The 27,294-nt window shown below is 44.5% G+C and overlaps 1 protein-coding gene across 7 annotated transcripts in view; it reads left to right on the plus strand.

Annotated features, from left to right (window-relative positions):
- The window catches only part of LOC309562087 (E1A-binding protein p400-like), a 512,144-nt gene that overhangs the window by 192,908 nt on the left and 291,942 nt on the right, over nucleotides 1-27,294 (plus strand). For all 7 annotated transcript variants that reach the window (XM_082266206.1, XM_082266208.1, XM_082266207.1 and 4 more), the window contains one exon: nucleotides 22,202-22,338. In XM_082266206.1, the coding sequence (XP_082122332.1) occupies nucleotides 22,202-22,338 (137 nt within the window). The remainder of the gene's footprint in view (nucleotides 1-22,201; nucleotides 22,339-27,294) is intronic.

Below are 27,294 nucleotides of genomic sequence, written 5' to 3' on the forward strand. Positions count from 1 at the left end.
GCGATTTGGAGTGGAGGTTAGAGGAAATAAGGGAATCCAGAGAAGAGATCCTGAACAACTCGGAGGTGCTCTGGGCACTGAAAGATATGGAGTTTCTGGCCTTTCAGGAATGGGAGCTGGAGATCGCCTACAGACGGCTGCTAGACTTTGCTCAGCACCAGGCAGTGTTACCTGAAGAATAGATTGTAGGTCCCTCATCCCAGCAGCAGCCAGCAGCAGCTTCAGCATCCCTGAGAGAAGAGGCAGCCAGCCATTCTGCAACACCACTGACCGGGACATGGGATTTCCTGCCAGCAGCATCTGTGGAGTTACAAGACACTTCTACAGCAGAAGCGATTACAACTGGATAGAAGATCCAAGACCTCTGCCCCACACCTGCGGTAGTTCCGAAAGGCCCAGGGCGAGATGGTGGCGGTCACTCCCCAGCAGCAGACGGTGCCCCAGAATGATGACACCAACCCAGCAGAAGAGCTGGCTACAGGGCAAAGTGCTGCTGGCCTCTGCCCTCAACTAACAAAGGATGGGTTTCCTGAAAAAGTGGATGGGACTTCATTCTTTATTTGTATACCCCAGGGATGTTGGGCAGTCGGCCCAGATCCCCAACAGCCTGACAAAGTGAGCCCCGTCACCCTGTCTGCTCTTCAGCAGCTGAAAGGACTTCAGGGTAAATGGCCAGTCCACACTTCTCCCCAGCGGCGGTCGTGTTCTACGAGAGAGGCAGAGGTTGACTGGGTGAGTAACGATGTGTTCCGGACAATTTTGTTTGGGGTACTGTGTGGTTACAGACATTGGGGGACGTGAACTATAGACTAACTTCAAAGTCAACCCGTTTAGGGCCTCCTCCTGCGGTTGTCTTCTTCAGAAAGGGGAGAGATGTGAGTCACTTTGGTTGGGGGGCCTGTGGAACCCAGTTTACCTTTTACTAGTTAAGGCGACGATCTGCGATTTTTAGTGGGATTTCGGTGGACAGATTGAACCCCTAACTGGCATTTTTGACACATTTGGGGGGAACAGTGACATTACTACAGTAATCAGTGCTAAAAATATGCACTATTACTGTAATAATGACATTGGCAGGGAAGGGGTTAACCTAGGGGTGATCATAGAAACATAGAAACATAGAATGTGTCGGCAGTTAAGAACCATTTGGCCCATCTAGTCTGCCCAATATATCTGAATCCTATGAATAGTCCCTGGCCCTATCTTATATGAAGGATAGCCTTATGCCTATCCCATGCATGCTTAAACTCCTTCACTGTATTTGCAGCTACCCCTTCTGCAGGAAGATTATTCCATGCATCCACTACTCTCTCAGTAAAGTAATACTTCCTCATATTACTTTTAAACCTTTGCCCCTCTAATTTAAAACTGTGTCCTCTTGTGGTAGTTTTTCTTCTTTTAACCACTTGCCGACTGCGCACAGTATATTTACTGCGGCAGTCGGCCCCGGCCAGGCAGAGTGACGTAGGTCTACGTCGCTACTTCCTGCCGGTCCTGTGCGCGCTCCCGCGCGTGCCCGCCGACACCGATGGCTCGATTGGGTTCAGAACCGATCAGTCATCAGGTCCAGGCCAATGATTTTTGGCCTGGACCTGTTGATCGGTCCTGCCCAATCAGATCATCCTCTAAGCCTGTGAAATGTAAACACAGGCTTAGAGGAGATGTGCCCTCCCCCCACAACGGTCTTTTTGGATCCAGCGTGAGAGGAGAGCACATCTTACTGTGAGTACTGCACCAAGCACACCCACACACAGTTAGATAGGCACATTTCACCCCCGATCGCCCCCCCGATTAACCCCTACAGCACCTGACACAACACACACTATATACAGCATATAGCATATACCTATATACCTGTATAAGTGTGATTTGTGAACAGGTGTAGCACTTGCGACCCCCCCTTTTCCACTTGAATTACCCCCCACCCCCCCTAATAAAGATTTGAGCCCCTGATCTCCCCTGACCCCCCCCTGATCACCGCTAGTTAACCCCTACACCCTCTGTCACATCAGCACTAATACAAACGCAATATACGGTGTTATTGTATATTTGTATTAGTGTCATTGTGATCAGAATTAGCGCAGGCGACTAAGTTTCTGTCCCAAGAAGGTTTAGGGTCCCCGCCACCCGCCCAATAAAGATTTAAGCCCCTGACCCCCCCCTGATCACCCCTACACCCCCTGCCATAACACACACCGTATACAGTATATAGCATTTTGCTATATACCCGTATAAGTGTGATTTGTGGTCAGGTCTAGCGCTTGCGACCCCCCTTTTTCCACTTGAATTACCCGCCACCCCCCCCTAATAAAGATTTAAGCCCCTGATCCCCCCTGATCCCCTCCTGATCACCGCTAGTTAACCCCTACACCCTCTGTCACATCAGCACTAATACAAACGTAATATACAGTGTTTTTGTATTTTTGTATTAGTGTCATTGTGATCAGAATTAGCGCAGGCGACTAAGTTTCTGTCCCAAGGAGGTTTAGGGTCCCCGCCACCCGCCCAATAAAGATTTAATCCCCTGATCCCCTCCTGATCACCCCTACACCCCCTGCCATAACGCACACTGTATACAGTATATAGCATTTTCTATATACCCGTATAAGTGTGACTTGTGACCAGGTTTAGCGCTTGCCACCGTTCCTTTTATCCTTAGGATACCCGCCAGCCCCTTCCAATAAAGATTTAAACCCCTGATCCCCCCCTGATCACATCCCGTTAACCCCTACACCCTCTGTCACATTAGCACTAATACACACATAATATACTGTTTTTACTGTATTTTGTATTAGTGTCATTGTGACTTGAGGTTGCGCTAGCTAGCTAGTTTCTTTCCCAAAGGAGGTTTAGGGTCCCCGCCACCCCCCCCCCAGATCCCCAGCGCATAGTTTAGAAGTAACCCCTTGATTACCACACACGCACGCACGCACGCACGCACGCACCTACACTTCCATTTCTAGTATAGTGTTTGAACAGATCAATATCTGATCTGATCAGAACTATACTAGCGCCCCCATAGTTTAGGGTTCCCAAAACGCGGTGTTTGCACGATCAGCACTGATTCCGGCCAGCACCTGCGTTTAACCCTTTCACCCAGGCAAGTGTAGTAATCAATAGATTACTGTCACTTGCAAAAAAACACAAGACACAAAACCGCTGTGTTAGCAGAGTCAGGCCTGATCCCTGCTAGCATTAGCAGTTTTTTTGGTAGCGCTTGAAATAATCTTCGACAACCAGGTGCTTTTATTACCTGTGAGTCGCATCACTGTACGAGTAAATTTAGTTACCAAAATGACCAAACGTTCGTACAGAGATGAAGAGCTTATCAGTTATATGCTGACCGAGTCATCTGATAGCGAAGGGGAAGCTACAATGACCGAATTAGTGTCAGTATATGAACCTGATGATGGCAGCGGCTCCCTGACAGATAGCTCCGACGACAGATGGGTCCCTGTTAGACCCAGGCGTACCCGACCCCATTCTGAAGTTGTTGAGATGCAGGAATCGCAGGGTGCTCGTATGGAGCAGAGTGTGGGTACTAGTGCCGCTCATTTTTCTGGCGACCTGGCAAGCGCCAGCGGCCTAGTACAACCTGGACCTAGTACAACCAGCACTGCAGTAAGACCTGGTGACGTGGCGAGTCCCCTAAGTGCAGTTGAAGCTGGTGCGGTGGCTAGCACAAGTAGTGGCCCGCAGCCACCGCGTATTCGTAGACAGGCCCGTAGAGCCCATAGTGCCCTCCCTGATGCGCTGGCATATCCTAATTGGCAACCCACCGATACTACAGCGCCAGTACTTCCCCCATTCACCGCCCAACCTGGAATCCACGTGGAGACAGCTGGTTTTACGCCCCTGAACTTTTATGAGCTGTTCTTCACGGAAGATCTTTACAGATCGATTGTGGATCAATCAAATTTATATGCACAACAGTTCATCGCCGCCAACCCAAATTCACACCTTGCCAGACAATTCGGCTGGAAACCTATAACGGTTTCCGAATTTAAGATCTTTCTGGGCCTTTCCCTCCACATGGGCATAACTAAACAGAGTGAATTGCGGCTATATTGGTCCACTAGCCCACTTCACCATATGCGCATGTACTCTGCCTCCATGTCCAGGGGGAGATACGAGCAAATTCTGCGATTCATGCATTTCAGCGACAATGAAATCTGTCGTCCTCGGGGAGACCCTGAATACGATCGGCTCCACAAAATTCGGCCCCTCATAGACCACTTCAATCAGCGGTTTGCAGCCTTGTTTACCCCCGAACAAGTTGTCTGCGTTGACGAGTCCCTGATTAAATTTACTGGCCGCCTTGCTATGAAACAGTACCTCCCCAGCAAGCGTGCCAAGTACGGGGTCAAACTGTATAAATTGTGTGACAGGGCCACAGGCTATACAGTTAGTTTCCGGGTCTATGAGGGAAAAGATAGCTGTGTGGAGCCCCCCAACTGCCCAGACTACATAGGGAGCAGCGGTAAGATCGTTTGGGACTTGGTGTCACCCTTATCCGGAAAGGGGTACCATTTGTACGTGGACAACTTTTATACAAGCGTGCCACTATTTAGTCACCTTCTCGATTTACAAATTGGCGCATGTGGCACCGTGCGACCTAATCGCCGGGGCTTCCCCCAACGGCTTGTAAATTCTCGTCTTAGTCGGGGGGCGAGAGCCTGCTTGAAAACGGACAAATTGCTTGCGGTGAAGTGGAAGGATACACGGGATGTTTATGTTCTGTCCTCCCTTCACGCAGACACGACGATCCAAATCACTACGGCAACTGGCGTTGTGGAGAAACCCCTCTGTGTCCACGAATATAACCTTAACATGGGAGGGGTGGACCTTAACGACCAGCTTTTGGCGCCGTATTTAGTTGCCCGTAAAGCCAGACGCTGGTACAAAAAAGTGTCTGTTTACCTTTACCAATTGGCTATGCTGAACGCCTTTGTCCTATACAGGGCGTCAGGACGAACTGGATCTTTCCGGGAATTCCAGGAAGAGATCATCCTTGCCTACCTGTACCCAGGAGGCATGCCTGCCCAACTTCCCCTTCCAGATGCAGTGAGCTGGCTGCATGAGAGGCATTTTCCTTATGTCCTCCCGAGTACCCCTACCCAAAGATACCCCCAAAAAAGATGTCGTGTCTGTAGCAGGCGCGGATTTAGGCGTGACACCCGTTATTATTGTCCCAAATGTCCTGACCAACCTGGTCTCTGCATCGGGGAATGTTTCGAGCGCTACCATACACTAGTGGAGTATTAGCGTAGGGTACAGCACGACACAGTGTAGGGCACACAAACACAGGGTCTCGAAAGATGTTGGATGTCCATCGACATTTTGAGAGACCCAAGCTGGAAGAGAAGATCGCAGAAGATCGCAGTCCCAAATCAAGAAACAGTTAGAAAAATAAAAGGATCCAAAAACTGTTGTTGTGTCAGTAATTTTATATGTCCTTCTCCTTCCTACTGTACTTTTTTCAATGTCCTTAGTTTGTTTTTTCATTCTTTTGTGACCTGTTTCTCTTGCAGGTATTCGTCCGCTACCACGCATTGATTTTATATATTCTGACACAAACAGTGTTTGCGCTCAGCATATATGGATACCTTTGCTGATAGCAGCTGTGGTGATTTTCTGATTTCAGCACTGCAGTTAAAATCCTATTTTGGTATACGTGGATAGCGCCGTGTATACCCATCATTAAATTTAGTGGGTGGTTGTTTGGGCGGTTAATGATGAGAATCCAAAAACTTTTGTTGTGTCAGTCATTTTATATGTCCTACTCTTCCTACTGTACTTTTTTTTAATGTCCTTTGTTTTTTCATTCTTTTGTGACCTGTTTCTCTAGCAGGTACTCGTCGGCTACCACGCATTGATTTTATATATTCTGACACAAACAGTGTTTGCGCTCAGCATATATGGATACCTTTGCTGATAGCAGCTGTGGTGATTTTCTGATTTCAGCACTGCAGTTAAAATCCTATTTTGGTATACGTGGATAGCGCCGTGTATACCCATCATTAAATTCAGTGGGTGGTTGTTTGGGCGGTTAATGATGAGAATCCAAAAACTTTTGTTGTGTCAGTCATTTTATATGTCCTACTCTTCCTACTGTACTTTTTTTTAATGTCCTTTGTTTTTTCATTCTTTTGTGACCTGTTTCTCTAGCAGGTACTCGTCGGCTACCACGCATTGATTTTATATATTCTGACACAAACAGTGTTTGCGCTCAGCATATATGGATACCTTTGCTGATAGCAGCTGTGGTGATTTTCTGATTTCAGCACTGCAGTTAAAATCCTATTTTGGTATACGTGGATAGTGTCGTGTATACCCATCATTAAATTCAGTGGGTGGTTGTTTGGGCGGTTAATGATGAGTAATACTACGCATTATTCCTGTGCTGATTTCTGATAGGTTCTCTTTTTTTCCGTTCAGCCCACAGGCTGCATGAAAAAAAAAAAAACCTATATGCCAAACAAAGACCAGCAATGTACTGGTACGTTGCTGGACTTTGAGTGGTTATACCAGGATGATGCCTGCAGATTTAGGCATCATCTTGGTATCGTTTTTTACAGCCAGCGGTCGGCTTACATGTAAAAGCAATCCTAGCAGGTAATTGGCCGCTAGACTGCTTTTACATGCAGTGGGAGGGGCCTCCCCCCCCCCACCGCCGCCTTCCGCAGCCTTCCGTGGTTTTTCTCGGGCTCTCCTGTCCCACCGGTTAACCCGAGAGTGCAGCCGGTGGTTCAATTGTCTAACCATAGAGCTAATTGGAGATGAGAATGGCTCCAATCATCTCTATGGCCTAAGATGCCGGAGGCTACGAGCATTTCATGACTTCTGTTTCGCCAGAAATAAGCAGGGCCATTGGGAAATTGGGAAAGTATTTTATCACACCAATTTTGGTGTGGTCAGATGCGTTAAGGTCAGAGGAGAGATCTAGAGTCTAAAAGACCCCAATTTTTTAAAAAAAGAGTACCTGTCACCACAGATTGCTATCATGGGGGATATTTAAATTCACTGTGATAACAATAAAAATGATTTAAAAAAAAAAAAAATGAAAGGAAAGGTGTCAAAATAACATAAAAAAGCAAAAGAAAAAAGAAAAAAAAAAAAAAAATTGAGCCCCCCCCCTTTCCCCCGGTGCTTGCGCGCAATGGCGCACGCAAGCGGTGGTCTAGTGTCATATGTAAACCGCAATTGCAGCATGCATGTGAGGTATCGCCGCGATCGCCAGATCGAGTGCAGTAATTCTTGCAGTAGACCTCCTCTGTAAGTCTAACGTGGTAACCTGTAGAGACTTTTAAAGGTTTTTAAAAATGTACGTATGTTTTTGCCGCTGCGCAGGCATGCGCAATTTTTAAAGCATGTCATGTTAGGTGTCTATGAACTCGGCATAAGATCATCTTTTAAATTTTACCAAAAAAATTGGAATTATATAGTGTATTTGTGCAATAAATTAAAAAAAAATGTATTTTTTTCGCAAAAATTGCGTTTGGAAAATCTGTGCGCAAATACCGTGTGACAAAAAAATTTGCAACATCCACCATTTTATTCTATAGGGCCTCTGCTTTAAAAAAATATATAATGTTTGGGGGTTCAAAGTAATTTTCTAGTAAAAAAAAAATATTTTTTCATGTAAACAAAAAGGCACAGAAAAGGCTTGATTTTCAAGTGGTTAGAAGAGTGGGTGATGTGTGGCTAAGATTGAGCATAAAATGCCGGGACAGTTCAAACACCCCCCAAATGACCCCTTTTTGAAAAGTAGACACCCAAAGCTTTTTTCTGAGAGGCATGGTGAGTCCATGGAGTATTTTATATTTTGCCACAAGTTTCGGGAAAATTATTATTATTTTTTTTGTTGTTGTTTTTTTACAGAAAGTTGTCACTAAATGATATATTGCTCATGCATGCCATGGGAATATGTGAAATGACACCCCAAAATACATTCTTTTGCTTCTCCTGAGTACAGGGATACCCCATGTGTGAGACTTTTTGGGAGCCTAGCTGTGTACGCGACCCCGACAACCAGTCCACATCTTCAGGTTTTCTAATGGCGTAAATTGCTGATTTTACCCCTGACTACCTGTCAGAGTTTCAGAGGCCCTGAAATTTCAAGATAGCACAAAACCCCCCCAAATGACCCCATTTTGCAAAGTAGACACTCCAAGCTACTGGCTGAGAAGCATGGTGAGTCCATGGAATAGTTTATATTTTGCCACAAGTTTCGGGAAAAAAATTTTTTTTTATTTTTTTATTTTTTTTTACACAAAGTTGTCAGTAAATGATATATTGCTCACACATGCCATGGGTTTATGTGAAATGACACCCCAAAATACATTCTGCTGCTTCTCCTGAGTACAATGATACCCCATGTGTGAGACTTTTTGCCAGTCTAGCCGCGTACAGGACCCGGAAAACCAATGCGCACCTTTTGGCTTTCCAAGGGCGTAAATTGTTGATCTCACTCCTTACTACCTATCACACTTTTGAAGTCCATAAAAAGCCAAGATGGCACAAAACCCCCCCAAATTACCCCATTTGCAAAGTAGACACTCCAATCTATTTGCTGAGAGGCATGGTGAGTATTTTGCAGCTCTAATTTTTTTTGGAAAATGAAGAAAAAACAGGAAAATGCATTTTCTTTCCTCTTTTTTCAATTTCCAAAGCTTTGTGACAAAAAGTGAGATCTGCAAAATACTCAACATGCCTCTCTGCAAATAGCTCAGGTTGTCTACTTTCCGAAAAGGGGTCATTTGGGGGGGGGGGTTGTGCTGTCTTGGCATTTCATGGCCTCCAAAACTGTGATAGGTAGTCAGGAGTGAAATCAACAATTTACGCCCTTGGAAAGCCTGAAAGTGGAGGTTGGTTTTCGGGGTCCTGTACTCGGCTAGACGGCAAAAAAGTCTCACACATGGGGTATCCCTGTACTCAGGAGAAGCAGCAGAATGTATTTTGGGGTGTCATTTCACATATACCCATGGCATGTGTGAGCAATATATCATTTACTGACAACTTTGTGTAAAAAAAACAAAAAAAAAATAATAATAATATATTTCCCGGAACTTGTGGCAAAATATAAAATATTCCATGGACTCACCATGCCTCTCAGCAAATAGCTTGGGGTGTCTACTTTCCAAAATGGGGTCATTTGGGGGGGTTTTGTGCTATCTTGGAATTTTAGGGCCTCCGAAACTGTGATAGGTAGTCAGGAGTGAAATCAACAATTTACGCCCTTGGAAAGCCTGAAAGTGGAGGTTGGTTTTCGGGGTCCTGTACTCGGCTAGACTGCAAAAAAGTCTCACACATGGGGTATCCCTGTACTCAGGAGAAGCAGCAGAATGTATTTTGGGGTGTCAGTTCACATATACCCATGGCATGTGTGAGCAATATATCATTTACTGACAACTTTGTGTAAAAAAAAAAAAAATATATATATATATATATATATTTCCCGGAACTTGTGGCAAAATATAAAATATTCCATGGACTCACCATGCCTCTCAGCAAATAGCTTGGGGTGTCTACTTTCCAAAATGGGGTCATTTGGGGGGGTTTTGTGCTATCTTGGAATTTTAGGGCCTCCGAAACTGTGATAGGTAGTCAGGAGTGAAATCAACAATTTACGCCCTTGGAAAGCCTGAAAGTGGAGGTTGGTTTTCGGGGTCCTGTACTCGGCTAGACTGCAAAAAAGTCTCACACATGGGGTATCCCTGTACTCAGGAGAAGCAGCAGAATGTATTTTGGGGTGTCAGTTCACATATACCCATGGCATGTGTGAGCAATATATCATTTACTGACAACTTTGTGTAAAAAAAAAAAAAATATATATATATATATATATTTCCCGGAACTTGTGGCAAAATATAAAATATTCCATGGACTCACCATGCCTCTCAGCAAATAGCTTGGGGTGTCTACTTTCCAAAATGGGGTCATTTGGGGGGGTTTTGTGCTATCTTGGAATTTTAGGGCCTGCGAAACTGTGACAGGTAGTGCAGAGATGACATGAACAATTTACGCCATTAGAAAACCTGAGAGTGTTGATTGGCTTTTGCGGTCCTGTACACAGCTAGGCTCCCAAAAAGTCTCACACATGGGGTATCCCCATACTCAGGAGAAGCAGCAGAATGTATTTTGGGGTGTCATTCCACATATACCCATGTCATGTGTGAGAAATTTATCTTTTAGTGACAACGTTGTGTAAAAAAAAAAATTAAAAAAAAAAAATTGTAATTTTCACAAAACTTGTGGCAAAATATAAAATATTCCATGGACTCACCATGCCTCTCAGCAAACAGCTTGGGGTGTCTACTTTCCAAAATGGGGTCATTTGGGGGGGTTTTGTGGTATCTTGACATTTCAGGGCCTCCTAAACCGTTAGAGGTAGTGAGAAAATGCAATGAAAAATGTACGCCCTTTGAAATTCTGATGGTGGTGATTTGTTTTTGGGGACCCCTACACAGCTAGGCTCCCAAAAAGTCCCACATATGTGGTATCCCTGTACTCAGGAGAAGCAGCAGAATATATTTTGGGGTGTAATTACACATATACCCATGGCATGTGTGAGCAATATATCATTTCAATGACAACTTTGTGTAAAAAAAAAAAAAAAAAAATTTTTTTTAGTCATTTTTCAAACACCTGTGACAAAAAAATGAAATATTCAATGAGCTCAACATGCCTGTCAGGACATTCCTTAGGATGTCTACTTTCCAAAAAGTGGTAGTTTGGGGGGGTTTTGTACTGCCCCGCCATTTTAGCACTTCATGAAATGAGATTGGCAGTCAGAAATTAAAGCTGCGTAAATTTCACTATTTACACCATAGTTTGTAGACGCTATAACTTTTGCGCAAACCAATAAAAATACGCTCATTGATTTTTTTTTTGTCAAAGACATGTAGCTAAATATATTTTGGCAAAAAAAAATGACATAAATTGAGTATATTGGATATTTTTTAAAAGACAAAGTTGAAAATGTCATTTTTTTGCAAAATTTTCGCTCTTTTTTTATTAATATCGCAAAAAATAAAAAGCGCAGAGGCGATCAAATACCACCAAAAGAAAGCTCTGTTTGTGAGAAAAAAAGGACGTAAATTTCGTTTAGGTACAGCATTGCATGACCGAGCAATTATCAGTTAAAGTCACGAAGTGCCAAGTTGAAAAAAGGGGTCTGGTCTTTAAGCTGCAAAATCCTCCAGTGGGAAAGTGGTTAAATATGCTCCCCTCCTTTACCGAGTTGATTCCCTTTATGTATTTAAAAGTTTCTATCATATCCCCTCTGTCTCTTCTTTCTTCCAAGCTATACATGTTAAGGTCCTTTAACCTTTCCTGGTAAGTTTTTTCCTGCAATCCATGTACTAGTTTAGTAGCTCTTCTCTGAACTCTCTCTAAAGTATCTATATCCTTCTGGAGATATGGCCTCCAGTACTGCGCACAATACTCCAAGTGAGGTCTCACCAGTGTTCTGTACAGCGGCATAAGCACTTCTCTCTTTCTACTGCTTATACCTCTCCCTATACATCCAAGCATTCTGCTGGCATTTCGTGCTGCTCTATTACATTGTCTTCCCACCTTTAAGTCTTCTGAAATAATTACTCCTAAATCCCTTTCCTCAGATACTGAGGTCAGGACTGTGTCAAATATTCTATATTCTGCCCTTGGTTTTTTTTTACGCCCCAGGTGCATTATCTTGCACTTATCCACATTAAATTTCAGTTGCCAGAGTTCTGACCATTCTTCTAGTTTTCCTAAATCCTTTTCCATTTGGCGTTTCCCTCCAGGAACATCAACCCTTTTACATATCTTTGTGTCATCAGCAAAAAGACAAACCTTACCATCGAGGCCTTTTGCAATATCACTTATGAAGATATTAAACAAAATTGGTCCCAGTACAGATCCCTGAGGTACCCCACTGGTAACATGACCTTGTTCTGAATGTTCTCCATTGACTACAACCCTCTGTTGTCTGTCACTCAGCCACTGCCTAATCCACTCAACAATATGGGAGTCCATGCTCAATGACTGCAGTTTATTGATAAGTCTTCTATGTGGGACAGTGTCAAAAGCCTTACTAAAATCTAGATATGCAATGTCTACTGCACCTCCACCGTCTATTATTTTAGTCACCCAGTCAAAAAAATCTATAAGATTTGTTTGACATGATCTCCCTGAAGTAAACCCATGTTGTTTTTCATCTTGCAATCCATGGGATTTAAGATGTTCCACAATCCTATCCTTTAATAGGGTTTCCATTAATTTGCCTACTATTGATGTCAGACTCACTGGTCTATAGTTGCTCGATTCCTCCCTACTACTTTTCTTGTGAATGGGCACGACATTTGCCAATTTCCAATCTTCCGGGACGACTTGTGTTACTAATGATTGGTTAAATAAATCTGTTAACCGGTTGCCGACCGCCGCACGACTATATACTGCGGCGGTCAGCCCCGGCCAGGCAGAGTGACGTATCGGTACGTCACTCGCCTGTCACTGACTTGCGAGCCTATCGCGGGCGGGCGCGCGCCCGCCGAGGCGCACGCCCGCCGCGGCTCGTTCACAGGCAAGTCAGTGCGTGTGACCGGCGGACTCGATGTCCGCCAGTCACACTGCGATCGCTCCTGTGAAGGGAGAAAGACAGAGCAGCTTGTGTAAACAAGCTGCCTGTCAGTTCTCCCTGTGTAAAAGTGAAGATCTGACCGTTCTACTATGTAGAACGGTTGATCTTTGCTTTTACACCAATAGGAATGTCCCTGCACAGTAGAAAGCACGCCCCTAGGACACACTTAACCCCTCCCTGTCCAATAAAGTTAACCCCTTCCCTGCCAGTGTCATTTTTGCAGTAACAGTGCATATGTATAGCACTGATTACTGCAGTAATGTCACTGGTACCCCCAAAAGTGTCAAAAATGTCAGTCAAGGGTCCGATCTGTCCGCCGCAATGTCGCAGTACCGAAAAAAAAAATCGCAGATCGCCGCCATTACGCGTTAAAAAAAAAAACACCAAAAATGACAAAAATCTTTCCCTTTGTTAGTAAACGCGATAACTTTTGCGCAAACCAATCAAAATACGCTTTTTGCGATTTTTTTTACCAAACATAGGTAGCATAAAACAAATTGGCCGAAAAATGTTAAAAAATTTTGATTTTTACTTTTTTTTGGGGGGAATTTCATATAAAAAAATGTGAAAAATATTGTTATTTTTGCAAAATTTACACTCTTTTTTTGTTTATAGCGCGTGATCAAAAAATCGCACAGGTGATCAAATACCACCAAAAGAAAGCTCTGTTTGTGGGAAAAAAAGGACGTCAAATTCGTTTAGGTACAGCGTCGCACGACCGCGCAATTGTCCGTTAAAGTCGCGCAGTAAAAAATCGCAAAAAAACCCCTGGTCCTTTAGCAGCCAAATCCTCCGGGGCTTAAGTGGTTAATGGTTTTGCCAGCTCACCACTAAGCTCTTTTAATAATTTTGGGTGTATCTCATCAGGACCCTGTGACTTATTTGTCTTCACTTTAGACAGCAATCTTAGAATGTCTTCCTCTGTAAAGACACATGCATCAAACGATTCATTAGTCATCCTTTCAAGTGGAGGTCCTTCTCCTTCTTTTTCTTCTGTAAAAACTGAACAGAAGTATTCATTAAGGCAGTCGGCTAGCCCTTTATTCGTTTCTACATACCTTCCGTCCTTTGTTTTTAATTTAGTTATTCCTTGTTTTAATTTCCTTTTTTCATTTATATATCTGAAGAATGTCTTATCCCCCTTTTTCATAGACTGAGCTAGTTTTTCTTCTGCCTGCACTTTAGAAGTTCTTATAACTTGCTTGGCCTCTTTCTGCCTAATTTTGTAGATTTCCTTATCTTCATTGCTCTGGGTTTTTTTATAATTACAAAATGCTAGCTTTTTATTTTTAATGATTTGGGCCACTTCTGCTGAGTACCACAGTGGTCTCTTCCTTTTTTTGCTTTTACTGACAAGTCTAATGCAATTTTCTGTTGCCTTCAATAATGCACCTTTTAAGTAGTCCCATTTCTCCTGGACTCCATGTAATCTGTTCCAGTCTGATAAGGACTCATTTATGACTAATTTCATTTTTGAAAAGTCTGTTTTTCTAAAATCTAAAACTTTTGTTTTTGTGTGGTGTGACTCTTTCACAGTTCTTATATTAAACCACACTGACTGGTGATAACTAGATCCCAAGTTTCGCCTACAATGACATCATATACCGAATCCCCATTTGGGAATACCAAATCCAAAATGGCCTGCCTCCGGGTTGGCTCCTCAACCACTTGTTGCAGAGACAACCCAGTAGGGAATTTAGAATATCTGTACTCCTGGTAGAACTTGCTATTTTGGTTTTCCAGTTTATATCTGGAAGATTGAAATCTCCCATAATGATAACTTCTCCTTTCATTGTCATTTTAGCTATTTCTTCAACTAGTAGATCATCTAGTTCTTTAACCTGACCAGGTGGTCTATATATCACACCTACACGAGTTACTGCATGATTAGCAAACTGCAACGTAACCCAAACTGACTCTATGTTGGCCTCACCAACTTGTATTAGGTTAGATTTAACCACTTTACCGCTGAGTACTTGAATAGTACTGCGGCAAAGTGGCTCGTTCCCGTCTGACGACGTAGACCTACGTCGCCGGACTCCTCCCCTGTAGGCGGCGCTCGCGCGCCGCCGGAGGCGCGCTCCCGCTGTTTTCATTCACAGCGGGAGTCGGGCCAGGGGAGGAGCAGCGGCGATCGCCGCTGCTCTGCCCCGATCGTCGGGGATCTAGTGTGGAGATCCGCCCGCCTGTGTAAACACAAGCGGGCGGATCTCCTCAGTGACAGGGAGTGACAGATCGGACTGTTCAGCATAGCTGGACATCCGATCTGTCCTTGTCTCACACAGTCACCCCCCCCCCCCCCACACGTCAGTAAGCACCAGGCATACATTAACCCCTCCCTCTCCAATAAAATTAACCCCTTCCCTGCCAGTGTCATTTTTACAGTAACAGTGCATATATATAGCACTGATTACTGCAGTAATGTCACTGGTACCCCCAAAAGTGTCAAAAATGTCAGTCAAGGGTCCGATCTGTCCGCCGCAATGTCGCAGTCCCGCAAAAAAAATCGCAGATAGCCGCCATTACTCGTTAAAAAAAAAAAAACACCAAAAATGACATAAATCTTTCCCTTTGTTAGTAAACGCAATAACTTTTGCGCAAACCAATCAAAATACGCTTATTGCGATTTTTTTTACCAAACATGGGTAGCAGAAAACAAATTGGCCAAAAATTTAAAAAAAAATTGGTTTTTACATCTTTTTTTGGGGGGAATTTCATATAAAAAAATGTTAAAAATATTGTTATTTTTTCAAAATAAACGCTCTTTTTTTGTTTATAGCGCAAAAAGTAAAAATCGCACAGGTGATCAAATACCACCAAAAGAAAGCTCTGTTTGTGGGAAAAAAGGACGTTAATTTCGTTTGGGTACGGCGTTGCATGACCGCGCAATTGTCAGTTAAAGTCGCACAGCGCCGAATCGCAAAAAGTGGCCCAGACGTAAGACAGCAAAATGCTCTAGTGGTAAAGTGGTTAATGCTATCTTTCACATACAGGGCCACTCCTCCTCCTTTCTTGCTTTCTCTGTCTCTTCTGTATAAAGAGTACCCTGGTATGGTTATGTCCCAGTCATTTCTTTCATTAAACCATGTCTCCGTAACAGCCACTAAATCTACATTCTCAGATGCCATTATTGACCCAAGTTCATTGATTTTTTTACCTAAACTGCGAGCATTTGTAGACAGGACTCTGAGCTTATCATTTCTTAACCTCTGTGGGTTAAAGGGTTAAGTGTGAGCCTAGGGGAGTGCTTACTAACTGTATGAGGGATGGGCCCTTGAAATAATCATAGAGACCTGTGATCCTATATAGAAGGATCACAGGCGCTCTGGGATCATTTCAGAGAGAAGAGCGGCCAGTGGGGAGCGATCGCGGGTGCCCGGCAGCAATCGCGGCCGCCGGCCCCTTGGATTGGCACCTGTGCTCGCTCTCCAGCACCACGCGCGCGATCCGACGTAGAGCTACGTCGGTTCTCGCAGGAGAGCCAGCCTGCCACAGTAAAACTGTGGAGGGCGGTCGGGTACGGGTTAAGATATGTACATTTCCAGCGTTGATTGTATGTCCTGGCTTAGCTAAAGAGGAATGCTGACAGAAGCTTTAGGGCTTCTGTATGGACAGGTATGGAGAGGTTGGGAAATCCCTGTCTCAGGTCCCTAGGCCCCTCTTATGTGTAAGTCACCCTGTGTCTATTATGGATGGACTTAATGGAAACTATTATGATGGACTTAATGGACACAGACAGTAATATTTGTCAACAATATATCTCCAAGAATATATGAAGACTCTGGGCCTAGCTGCCTATTGCCAATAAGGCTTCACACTCCTAGCACTTGCTAATAGCATCAGCTCAACCACCTGTCTTCCACGCATTGTAAATTATGCTGATTTGCTCATCTATAGTTTACGGTGGGTTCTCTGTGTTTACATTTATGATAATGTGTATTGTATTTCAGGAGCTTGAGGACTGAAAGTCTTCTAGTTAATTGGCTCAGGTTGATTGAATCACTGTTATCTATTAGTCCTGAGTGGAAATAGTATATTGTTTGTGTTGGTTCAAGACTGGAGGAAGCCATATACTGACGGAAGCCCACAAATACAGTGTTGGTCGCGGTTCCATTACAGTGAGTAAATTGTCCCCCAAAAACCCCTGGCATTCTCGGGGCAGACGTGGGACCTTCCCTGAAATAATCAGACCTTAGGGGCTCCCTCGGTGCCCCTGGCACCTCGGAGGACTAGTCCTGTGTTGGCGGTGTATTGGTGTTCGGTAGGGGGAATCCCAAGGTAGATCTGTTTGCTTCTCGCCTCAACAAGAAGATTCAGAGATTCATAGCTAGGTCTCGAGATCCTCTGGCCGAGGCCACAGACGCTCTGGCGACTCCTTGGGGTTAGTATCGACTAATTTATGCCTTTCCTCCCTTGAAACTCCTGCTGAGACTTCTGCGCAGGATAGAGGTGGAAGGGATTCTGGCCATTTTGGTGGCTCCGGACTGGCCTTGTCGGTCTTGGTACGCAGAGCTAGTAAGGTTGGTCGCCGATGCTCCTTGGAGACTTCCTCTCAGGGAAGATCTGTTCTCTTAAGGTCCAATCTTCCATCCTGCTTTACAGTCGCTGGCTTTAACAGCATGGCTGTTGAAAGCCAGGTTTTGAGAGATAGAGGTCTTTCTGACTTTGTGATCCCTATGCTGTTGAAGGCTAGGTAGTCGACTTTTAGGAAGATATATCATCGTACGTGGAAATCATATATTTCATGGTGTGAATCACTGAAGGTGCGCCCTCGCTTGTTTTCGATAGCTAGGGCCCTGGCCTTTCTGCAGAAAGGAGTTGAACAGCGGTTGGCTTTGGGCACTATCAAAGGCCAAGTGTTGGCTTTGGCTATATATTTCCAACGCCCGTTAGCTACGCATGCTTTGCTTCGTACCTTTATACAGGGAGTGCGCCATATGGCTCCTCTGAGAAGGTCCCCGCTACCTCCGTGTGATCTCAATCTGGTATTATCTGTTCTTCAAAAGCCTCCTTTTGAGAACATTTGGGAGATTTCTCTGCTTTCGTTGTCCCAGAAGGTTGCCTTCTTGGTGGCTATCACTTCAGGGAGCTGCAGCTCGGCTTTGGTGCCCCTATAGCAAGCTGCTTGCTGTGGGGGCACTAAGCAGTAGGGAGGGGCCAGGGGGAGCAGGGAAAAGGGACCAGAGAATAGGAGGATTTGGGCCTCTCTTTGAAAAATCAACTGCACAGGGGAGGTAAGTATAACATGTTTATTATGTTTTTTTTTTTTTTTTTTTTTTTTTTTAAATCAAGACTTTACAATCACTTTAAGCATTTCAGCATCAAGCAGTTGTTTCACAGGTCTGTAAGGCTGCCACCAGTTCTTCTGTTCATACCTTTCCAAAGTTTTACCAGGTTGATCTCCATGCCCCTGCTGTTGCAAGCTTCAGCTGCAAGGTGCTTTAAGTCAATACTGTGAGCGTTACGGATCCGTAAACCTTTATTTTCTGTAGGCTTGTTTCCTGCTATTTACTATGTTGTTGCTCGCCCCTCAGTTTTTTGCCTGGGAATGTCTCATGGTCTGTGACTACACATCTTGTGTATACTATACAATTGAAATAAGGGAAATTTTGACTTACCTGTGAATTCTATATCTTGGGGAAACGCTTCAGGATGCAGATACACCCCCCCCCCCCCCCCGTTTTTAGTCTCTCATTTTTTGCTTGGATTAAAACTGGTGGAGTGCCACAGTGGGACTGAGGTTATGTGGGTGCACTGGGGGCATTCCCAGCAAAGCTTTTGCCAGTGTCCAATCACCTAAAGATTGCAGCATATAACCGATGTTCTATGACTACAAGTCATGTGTTCTGTACTGCACTCCAAGATTTTGAATTTACAGGTAAGTCAAAATTCCCATTTTAATTTTTTATTTTTATCTCAAAAAGTGAGTACACCCTCACATTTTTGTAAATATATAATTATATCTTTTCATGTGACAACACTAAAGAGATGACACTTTGCTACAATATAAAGTAGTGAGTGTACAGCTTGTATGACAGTGTAAATTTGCTGTCCCCTCAAAATAACTCAACACATAGCCATTAATGTCTACACCACTGGCAACAAAAGTGAGTACACCCCTAAGTGAAAATGTCCAAATTGTGCCCAAAGTGTCAATATTTTGTGCGACCACCATTATTTTCCAGCACTTCCTTAATCTTCTTGGGCATGGAGTTCACCAGAGCTTCACAGGTTGCCACTGGAGTCCACGTTCCGTTTAAGGATGCCCCACAGATGCTCAATAGTGTTTAGGTTTGGAGACATGCTTGGACAGTCCATCACCTTTACCCTCAGCTTTACCCCAGGGTCGTCCTGGAGGTGTGTTTGGGATCGTTATCATGTTGGAATACTGCCATGCGGCCCAATCTCGAAAGGGAGGGTAGCATGCTCTGCTTCAGTATGTCACAGTACATGTTGGAATTCATGGTTCCCTCAATGAACTGTAGCTCCCCAGTGCCAGCAGCACTCATGCAGCCCCAGACCATGACACTCCCACCACCATGCTTGACTTTAGGCAAGACACACTTGTCTTTGTACTCCCCACCTGGTTGCCACCACAAACGTTTGAATTCATCTTAACCAAGTAAGTTTGTCTTGGTCTCATCAGACCACAGGACATGGTTCCAGTAATCCATTTCCTTAGTCTGATTGTCTTCAGCAAACTTTTTGCAAGCTTTCTTGTGCATCATCTTTAGAAGAGGCTTCCTTCTGGGATGACAGCCATGCAGACCAATTTGATGCAGTGTGCGCGTATGGACTGAGCACTGACAGGCTGATCCCCCCACCACTTCAACCTCTGCAGCAATGCTGGCAGCACTCATACGTCTATTTCCCAAAGAGCTCTGGATATGACATGTGCACTCAACTTCTTTGGTTGACCTTGGCAAGGCCTGTTCTGAGTGGCACCTGTCCTGTTAAACCACTGTATGGTCTTGGCCACCAAGCTGCTGCTCAGTTTGAGGGTCTTGGCAATCTTCTTATAGCCTATGCAAACTTTATGTAGAGCAACAATTTTTTTTTTCAGATCCTCAGGGAGTTCTTTGCCATGAGGTGCCATGTTGTATTTCCAGTGACCAGTATGAGAGAGTGGGAGCGATAGCACCAAATTTAACACACCTGCTCCCCATTCACACCTGAGACCTTGCAACACTAATGAGTCACATGACATCGGCGAGGGAAAATGGCTAGTTGGGCCCAATTTGGACATTTTCACTTAATGGTGTACTTACTTTTGTTGCCAACAGTTTAGACATTAATGGCTGTGTGTTGAGTTATTTTGAGAGGACAGCAAATTTACACTGTTATAGAAGCTGTACACTCACTACTTTACATTTACATTGTAGCAAAGTGTCATTTCTTCAGTGTTGTCACATGAAAAGATAAAATAAAATATTTCCAAAAATGCGAGGGATGTACTGACTTGTGTGAGATACTGTGTGCATGTGCGTGTGTGTATGTATATATATATATATATATATATATATATACTGCATACCAGGGCTCGACAAACCCGGGCGCCAGGTCGCATTTGCAACTAGAATTAGCGACCTGGTGCCTGGGGTGCCCTGCAGGAGGTGTCCTGTCCCTTTTGCGCCCCCCCACCTTCTCCTCGAGTGCACGGACTTCCGCGCCGTCCAAAAATTGAGGCCCCGGCTTTTCGGCCTTCTTCTGTGAGATGAGAAAGGCTAGGGGAACTGGCGCCCTCTTGTGGTGGCCGGGAGTAATGCACGCTCTCAATGCCTTCCCATCTCCTTCCAAAGAGGAAATGAGAGGGAAGTTTTTTAAGGCTTCATCTCTCTGTCCAGTTACCTTTGCTTAAAGGTAACTGGACAGAGAGTGTGGTTATTATTATTAATTTATTTTTTAAATGTAAAAAAATAAATAATAATTTTTTCTTTTTTTTTTTAATTAAAAAAAAAAATAAAAAATGTTTTCTTTTTTTTTTTTCCAATTCTTATTATTAAAAAAAAAAATGATATAAATGATATATATATATATATATATATATAATCTTTTTTTTTTTCCTCATCACCGTGCCACAGCCGAAGGCCCCTTTCACACGGGCTGTCTGATCAGGTCCGCCTGTCAGTTTTTCAGGTAGACCTGATCGGACCCTTCATTCTCCTCTATGGAGCAGTAATCTGCCGCCATCTGATCCTGTCCGCCAAAAACAGACGGATGGTGGTTCTATTTTCTATCCATCCCGTGGATCGGATCAGATGGCATCGGATGGAAAGAGACAGACAGTCTGTTTCCATCCAATTGCGCTATAGAAGAGAGTGGAGTTCTAGTCGTACCTATTTGTAAATTTAGTATCCGTTTTATTAAATAAAGCTTGGTTGTAAGCCCCGGTTCACACTTATGCGATGCGGGAAGGCTGTGAATTCGCAGCGTGTTCCCGCATCGCAAACGCACCCCTGGCAGTTCACACTGCCATATGCGATACGCTGGGGGTGTCAATGTAATCTTAACGACACCCCCAGTTTGATCGCATTGCGATCTTGCAGTTCGCACAGGATCGGATCGCACAAGTGTGAACCGCTGTGCGATCCGATCCTGATGCGGCTGCAAAAAAGGGTCCTGTGCGTCTTTGCTGCGGGTGCGGTGCGAATTTAGCCATACAAAGTGTATGGCTAAACTCGCACCGCACAGCCGATCGCATGTAATGAAGGAGCAGTGCGCTCCGATATTACATGCGATCGCCGCAGCCGCATGAGTGTGAACCGGTGTAACGTTAGAAAACCATACCCCGTGGAGAAACCATACCCTCGTCAGTTCCTGTGAGAAACAGCTGAGCAGCGAAGGAGTGCGCATGCTCAGAGAGCCGGAAACATCGTGGAAGGGAAGAGAAGATGGCAAGTGCGCATGCTCAGAAGGTATGAAATAATTACGGTAGTGAAAGTAATGTTAAACTTGCGTCGGTTACATAAAACAGCGCGGCTGCACTATGAGACATGTCCGCTCCTATCCTTGTAACTTTCCTGATGTGGGCTAATAAATATGAAAGCGGCGGCGGGTGTATGAGATGTAAATGTCGGCTCCGTGATCCGCTTTTATATTTATTACCCCAGATCAGGGAAGTGACAGGGAGAGGAGCGGAGATCAATCATAGTGCAGAGGAGCTGTTTTAATGTAACGGCGGCAAGTATAACGTTAAACACACTGCCGTGAGAAATCCATACCCTCCGGAAGTGACGAGGGTATGGTTTTCTCACGGGTATGGTTTTTTCAAGGAACACCGGCACTAAAAAAAAACTGGCTCCTAACTTTTTTAGCTGGCTCCTAGATTTCAGGCAAATTTGTCAAGCCCTGCTGTATACATATATATATAATCATTGATTATATGTTTGTGCAGAATTGTAGCTTCCCAGTTCAAGATTCATTCATGCAAAACAGTTCCTGTTAAACACTGTGTATCCTTATATTTGGTTTCATGTGATCAAAAAATGAAAGTAGAACACAGTCTTCAATGGTGGTGAAAAAAGAGGGTACTGTGATAATGTTGAGCTTGTGTTTATCATCTTTCTAATCTTTTTTCAGGTAATTGGGGTCCTCATCTGATTGTGGTGAGAAGCTGCAAACTTCTTAAATGGGAGCTGGAATTTAAAAGATGGTGCCCTGGCTTAAAACTGCTTTTGTTTTTTGGAAAGCAAAGGGACCTAAGGAAAAAGAGACAGGTAATGCAGTATCCATATTAATTAAAATGTTTTTTGTGTGGCAATGTGTGCCTTGTTACACTTATAGCTAATCATCCATGTATAATTACATTTTATTTATTTTAAAACTTAAGAGCGTTCATTGAAAAATTGAAGGTTTAGGAATTAATCATTTTGGGAACTATTCCACACAACGTTATATTTGTTTTCGTAGATTGTTTTTTTTTTTATATTCTACAATGCTCACTTTACACACTAGATGTCAGTGCTGTACAGCTTCTTTTCACAGTTTACATTCCTTGACGGAGTCTGCATTGCCTCATTTTAATAAAAACCATGTTTAGAGCAATATGGACATTCCCTTTTTCTGATCTCCTCTTGAAATAGTTGCTTGATGGTCTCTGATAGAATTACTGACAAGAAACAAGTAAAAAACAAAGAAAATGAAATTTACATACTTATTGTTATGTAAGTGACTCAAAAAAGCATTAAAGACTATGGATCACCAAGACAGCTAGTCAACGAGCATTTTCAAAACAGGAAAGCAATACCAGTCTGCATATTTTCTTAAATTAGATTTCCATTATGCACTAGATGTCTAGGTTTTACAGATCTTTGTTTATTTTGTTATTTCTAATTACCGTACACAATTTATATGTGATTTGTAGTATTTCTTAAGCTTATCTGTCAATTTATATAAAAAAGAGAGAGGTTGGGACTTTAAATGAGAGACATGAGTCCATTTATCTGGCGGTCTCGGGGTGGACGTGGGCCCCCTCCTTGGAATAGTCCGACCCTAGGGTATCCCTCGGTTCCCCTGGCCTCTCGGACATACCAAGCCCCCTCCTTCAGCTGCCCCCCCCCCTTCCACCACAGGTTCCTACCTTTGGGGGGCAGTTATATTGCGGCCGCTGCATTAGTTCTGTGGGGGGGGGGGGAGATTTTCTGGTGGGGTTCCCTCCTGGGGACCATCCGAGGCTTTTGTCAGTGACCCCCCCTTGGGGGTCCTGGACCACATGGCGCCGTGGGGACTGCCATTTTGCTGTAGACTTGCCCTACAATAATGTCAGAATTCCTCATTGTAATGGGTGGGCAGCCATTTTCTAAATCTTGCCCATAGGAATGCATGGGGCAGCCATTTTCTTGTGGTCCATGGTGCTGGACAGGATAGGCAAGGCTTCAGACACACTAGGCATGACCCAGGTGCTTTCACTTCCTGTGTCGCATCGTTTCTCTCTGCTGTACAGATCGTTCTGGCAAGCCTTCTGATCGGTTTGGTAACGTTTTTTGGGGTCTCCTGTGGGTTTCCTCACACACACTGCTAACAGACTGTGTTAGGCTGGGACTTGCAGTACCGCTGTAGCAGCAGTGCGATTGCGTTTTTGTGATTTGACATTACATCCTTTTAAATTTAGTGCACATGGAGACCCAGGACAAAATTTCACCTACAAACCCACTCATTGCAACCCGAACCTTCTGGGTCGCAGCCCCCGTCAGCTCTTACAGCAGTTTTGGAAAGCCTAGTGTCAAAAGTGGATTTAGTGTTAAAAAGAAACACGAGCCGTAAGCGCCCTTTGCCTTCGCCTCCCTCTGTTGTATCTTCAGATTCAGAGGCTGATGTGGCCGCCGCAGACGTATCCTACCCTGGTGGCTCTGTGTCATCGCATTCTGATGGCGAAGAGGACCTGTCTTCGTCAGCCGCTGTGCTGGAAAGCACTTTGGTGGAAGCACTTATAGTTTCAGTGCAAGAAACTTTAAAAATGGCGGATGACTCTACAGTGTCTGAACCGCAGATGTCTTTTTGCACCTGCAAATCCCAGAAGTTGGGCAAAGTGTTCCCGTCTGGATCTTTTTGACAATATTGTCATTGAACAATGGGGGGCATTTAGCACATGTTAGTGGTGCTCAAGCATTTTAAACACTGTTATCCCTTCGCGGATAAGGTTTCCACGTGGTGGACCGTGCCACCAAAGGTGGAACATCTAGTTTCCAGACTGAATAAGTCTACTGTGGTCCTGGAGGAAGAATGCCCGGCCTTTACGGAACCCGTTGATAGACGGATTGAGTCTCTGTCCCACCATTTACATGTGATAGGTGGGCTCCATATTGAAACCAATTTTTGTGACCACTCTGGTGTCGCAGACTGTCACTGAATGGGTGAAGTTGCTAAAAGAGGTCTTGAAAACGGATCAGCTTTCCTCTGGGCCAATCGAGGAATTTGATCGAGGCCAATCGACAGGCCAATCCGGATTTACAGACAAATCTTTGTCTGCATGAAGGGGTGCCCTCATCCGATTCTGGGGTGGGGGGATGTCTTCGCTTCTTTCTGGACCATGGACTTTCTTGTTTCTGGACAAATGGGTTCACAAATTAATCCGATCAGGGTACAAGATCGAATTCCGGTCTCAACCGCTGGACAGGTTCTTCCCGTCCAATCTGCGCCTTTTTCCATACTGTTTAGGGATCTCCCAGCGGCGGTACAAGATCTGCGGTCGCAAAGGGTGATTATGCAGGTTCCCTCTCAGGAAAGTTTTCAAGGGTTTTATTCAAACCTGTCTACTGTGCCCAGGAAGGAAGGCAAAGTGTGTCCGATCCTGGACCTCAAGGCTTTGAACCGCTTTGTGCGGGTACAGAAGTTTCGAATGGAGTCCATTCGCACGGTAGTGGTGTCCCTACACCAGGGAGACTTTTTAGCCTCCATAGATATCAAGGATGCATATCTACACATCCCTATCTACGCTGGACACCAGCGTTTTCTCCACTTCGCTATAGGAGAGGAGCATTATCAATTTGCAGCATTACCCTTTGGTCTCGCCTCTACCAAGGTTTTTACCAAGCTACTGGCTCTGGTGTTGGCATTACTGCGCCAGCAGGGGATTTTGGTACTGGGCTAGCTGGACAATCTCCTATTGAGGGCGGACTCTCACTCAGCCCTGTTGGATGACTTGACTGTCACTGTCCAAACTCTGCAAGAGTTCGGTTGAAACATCAATTTAAAAAAATCTGCTCTGATACCTTCGATTAGACTGGACTTTCTGGGCCTGACTCTGGACTCCGCTTTGGCGAGGGCCTTTTCTGCGCATAGGGATTCTGGACAGAGTCCAAGCTGTCGATAAATGTCTTGGAGCTCAGAGCGATAAAGCTTTGCCTGAGTTATTGGATGGCTCACCTGCAAGGTTGCCCAGTCCGGGATTCAATCGGACAATGCCATGGTCGTGGCATACATCAATCATCAAGGGGGCACCAAGAGTGTCTTAGCAGCCCAGGAGGTGGCAGAGATCATGGTGTGGGCACCATGGGGTCAGCATCTATGCGTTCTCTCTGCTGAAATTCCTACTGAAGCTGCAGTGCAGAATAGAGGTGGAAGGGATTCCGGTCATTCTAGTGGCCCCAGACTGTCCTCGCTGGTCTTGGTACGCAGACCTCGCAAGGTTAGTGACCGATGCTCCATGGAGGTTTCCTCCCAGGGAAAATCTGCTGTCTCAAGGGCTGATCTTCCATCCTGCTTTACAGTTGCTGGCTTTAACAGCGTGGCTGTTGAAAGCCAGGTATTGAAGGATAGAGATCTTTCTGACTCTGTGATTCCTACACTCTTGAAGGCCAGGAAGTCTACTTCCAGGAAGATTTATCATCGTACATTGAAATTGTACATTTCATGGTGTGAATCCTCGTTTTCGGTAGCTTAGGGTTTTGACTTTTCTTCAAAAAGGGATTGAACAGCTTTTGGCTTTGGGCACTATCAAAGGCTAAGTGTCGCTTTGGCTGTGTTTTTCCAACGTCCTTTAGCTACGCATGCCCTGATTCACACTTTTATTCAGGGGGTGCGTCATATGGCGCCCCCGAGACAATCCCCGTTACCTCAGTGGAATCTGAATTTGATGATATGGGTTCTTCAACAACCTCCATTTGAGAACACTAGGGAGATTCTGTCACAAGGCTTACCTTTGTTGGAGTCTGTAACGCAGAGATGTACGCTCACCCTTGCAGATATCCACAGTCCAAGGTGACCAGGTAAGAAAGCCACCTGGGCTGTGAATTTGTGCACGGGGGCTTGGCAGGGAAGGTGCTCCAATAAGCAGGACCGGCAGGAATACAATGGGAAGGGAAGTCCAGGAATAACAGGAGTCACTGGATGACACAAGTCCGGATAAGGTCGCAGGAACAACAGGGAGCGAAGGTAAGGATGGAAGCCGGGGACGGTCTGGAACACACGCTTGGAAACAGGAACAAAGTCTGTCAAACAGGAACAAGAATCAGCAACACAGGAACAAGGAAGGATCAGCAATGAACTGACAATGCTCTCAGTGAGAGACAGTGTTTTATAGCTTGCTTAATTGAGCAATTAGCTTCAGGTGGACAATGATAGGCAAGAGCACACTCAGGTGAAGTCCAGCCCCCTAGTGCTGCAGGCAATACCAGATTAACAAGACTGGATACATATGAGCTGAACTGTGGCTCAGAGGCAGGTTAACAGGACAGAATGTCAAAGTACACAGGTTCAAATCCCATGTCAGGTACTTAACGGTGACCACGCCTGGCTGTCTGTAAACCATGGCGAGAACCGTGACAGATTCCCCTGCTTACATTATCTCAGAAGGTTACATTTTTGGTGGCTATCACTTCTGCCCGCAGGTTGTCTGAACTGGGGGCGTTGTCTTGCAGTTCACCTTATCTGGTGGTCCACAGAGATAAAGTGGTACTTCCACCTAATCAGTCATTTCTTCCTAAGGTGGTTTCTGATTTCCATTTGAATGAAGACATTGTGCTGCCTTCACTCTGTCCTCAGCCCAAACATCCTGTCACAATATTTATACTGCTCTAAATATAACAGTGTCTCTTTATGTAAATAAGCAAAGATCTGTGAGGTAGGAGAATCTCCACTTATTTCCACAAATAAATATGTAGCGAATTCTTTTTATCGATTCATTTCTTTTTAAAAGCATATACCAATCTTAGTGAAAACAGTCTACAGTATGG

This window comes from Pelophylax lessonae, assembly GCF_965119305.1.
Source record: "Pelophylax lessonae genome assembly, chromosome: 1".
Taxonomy (NCBI): Eukaryota; Metazoa; Chordata; class Amphibia; order Anura; family Ranidae; genus Pelophylax; species Pelophylax lessonae.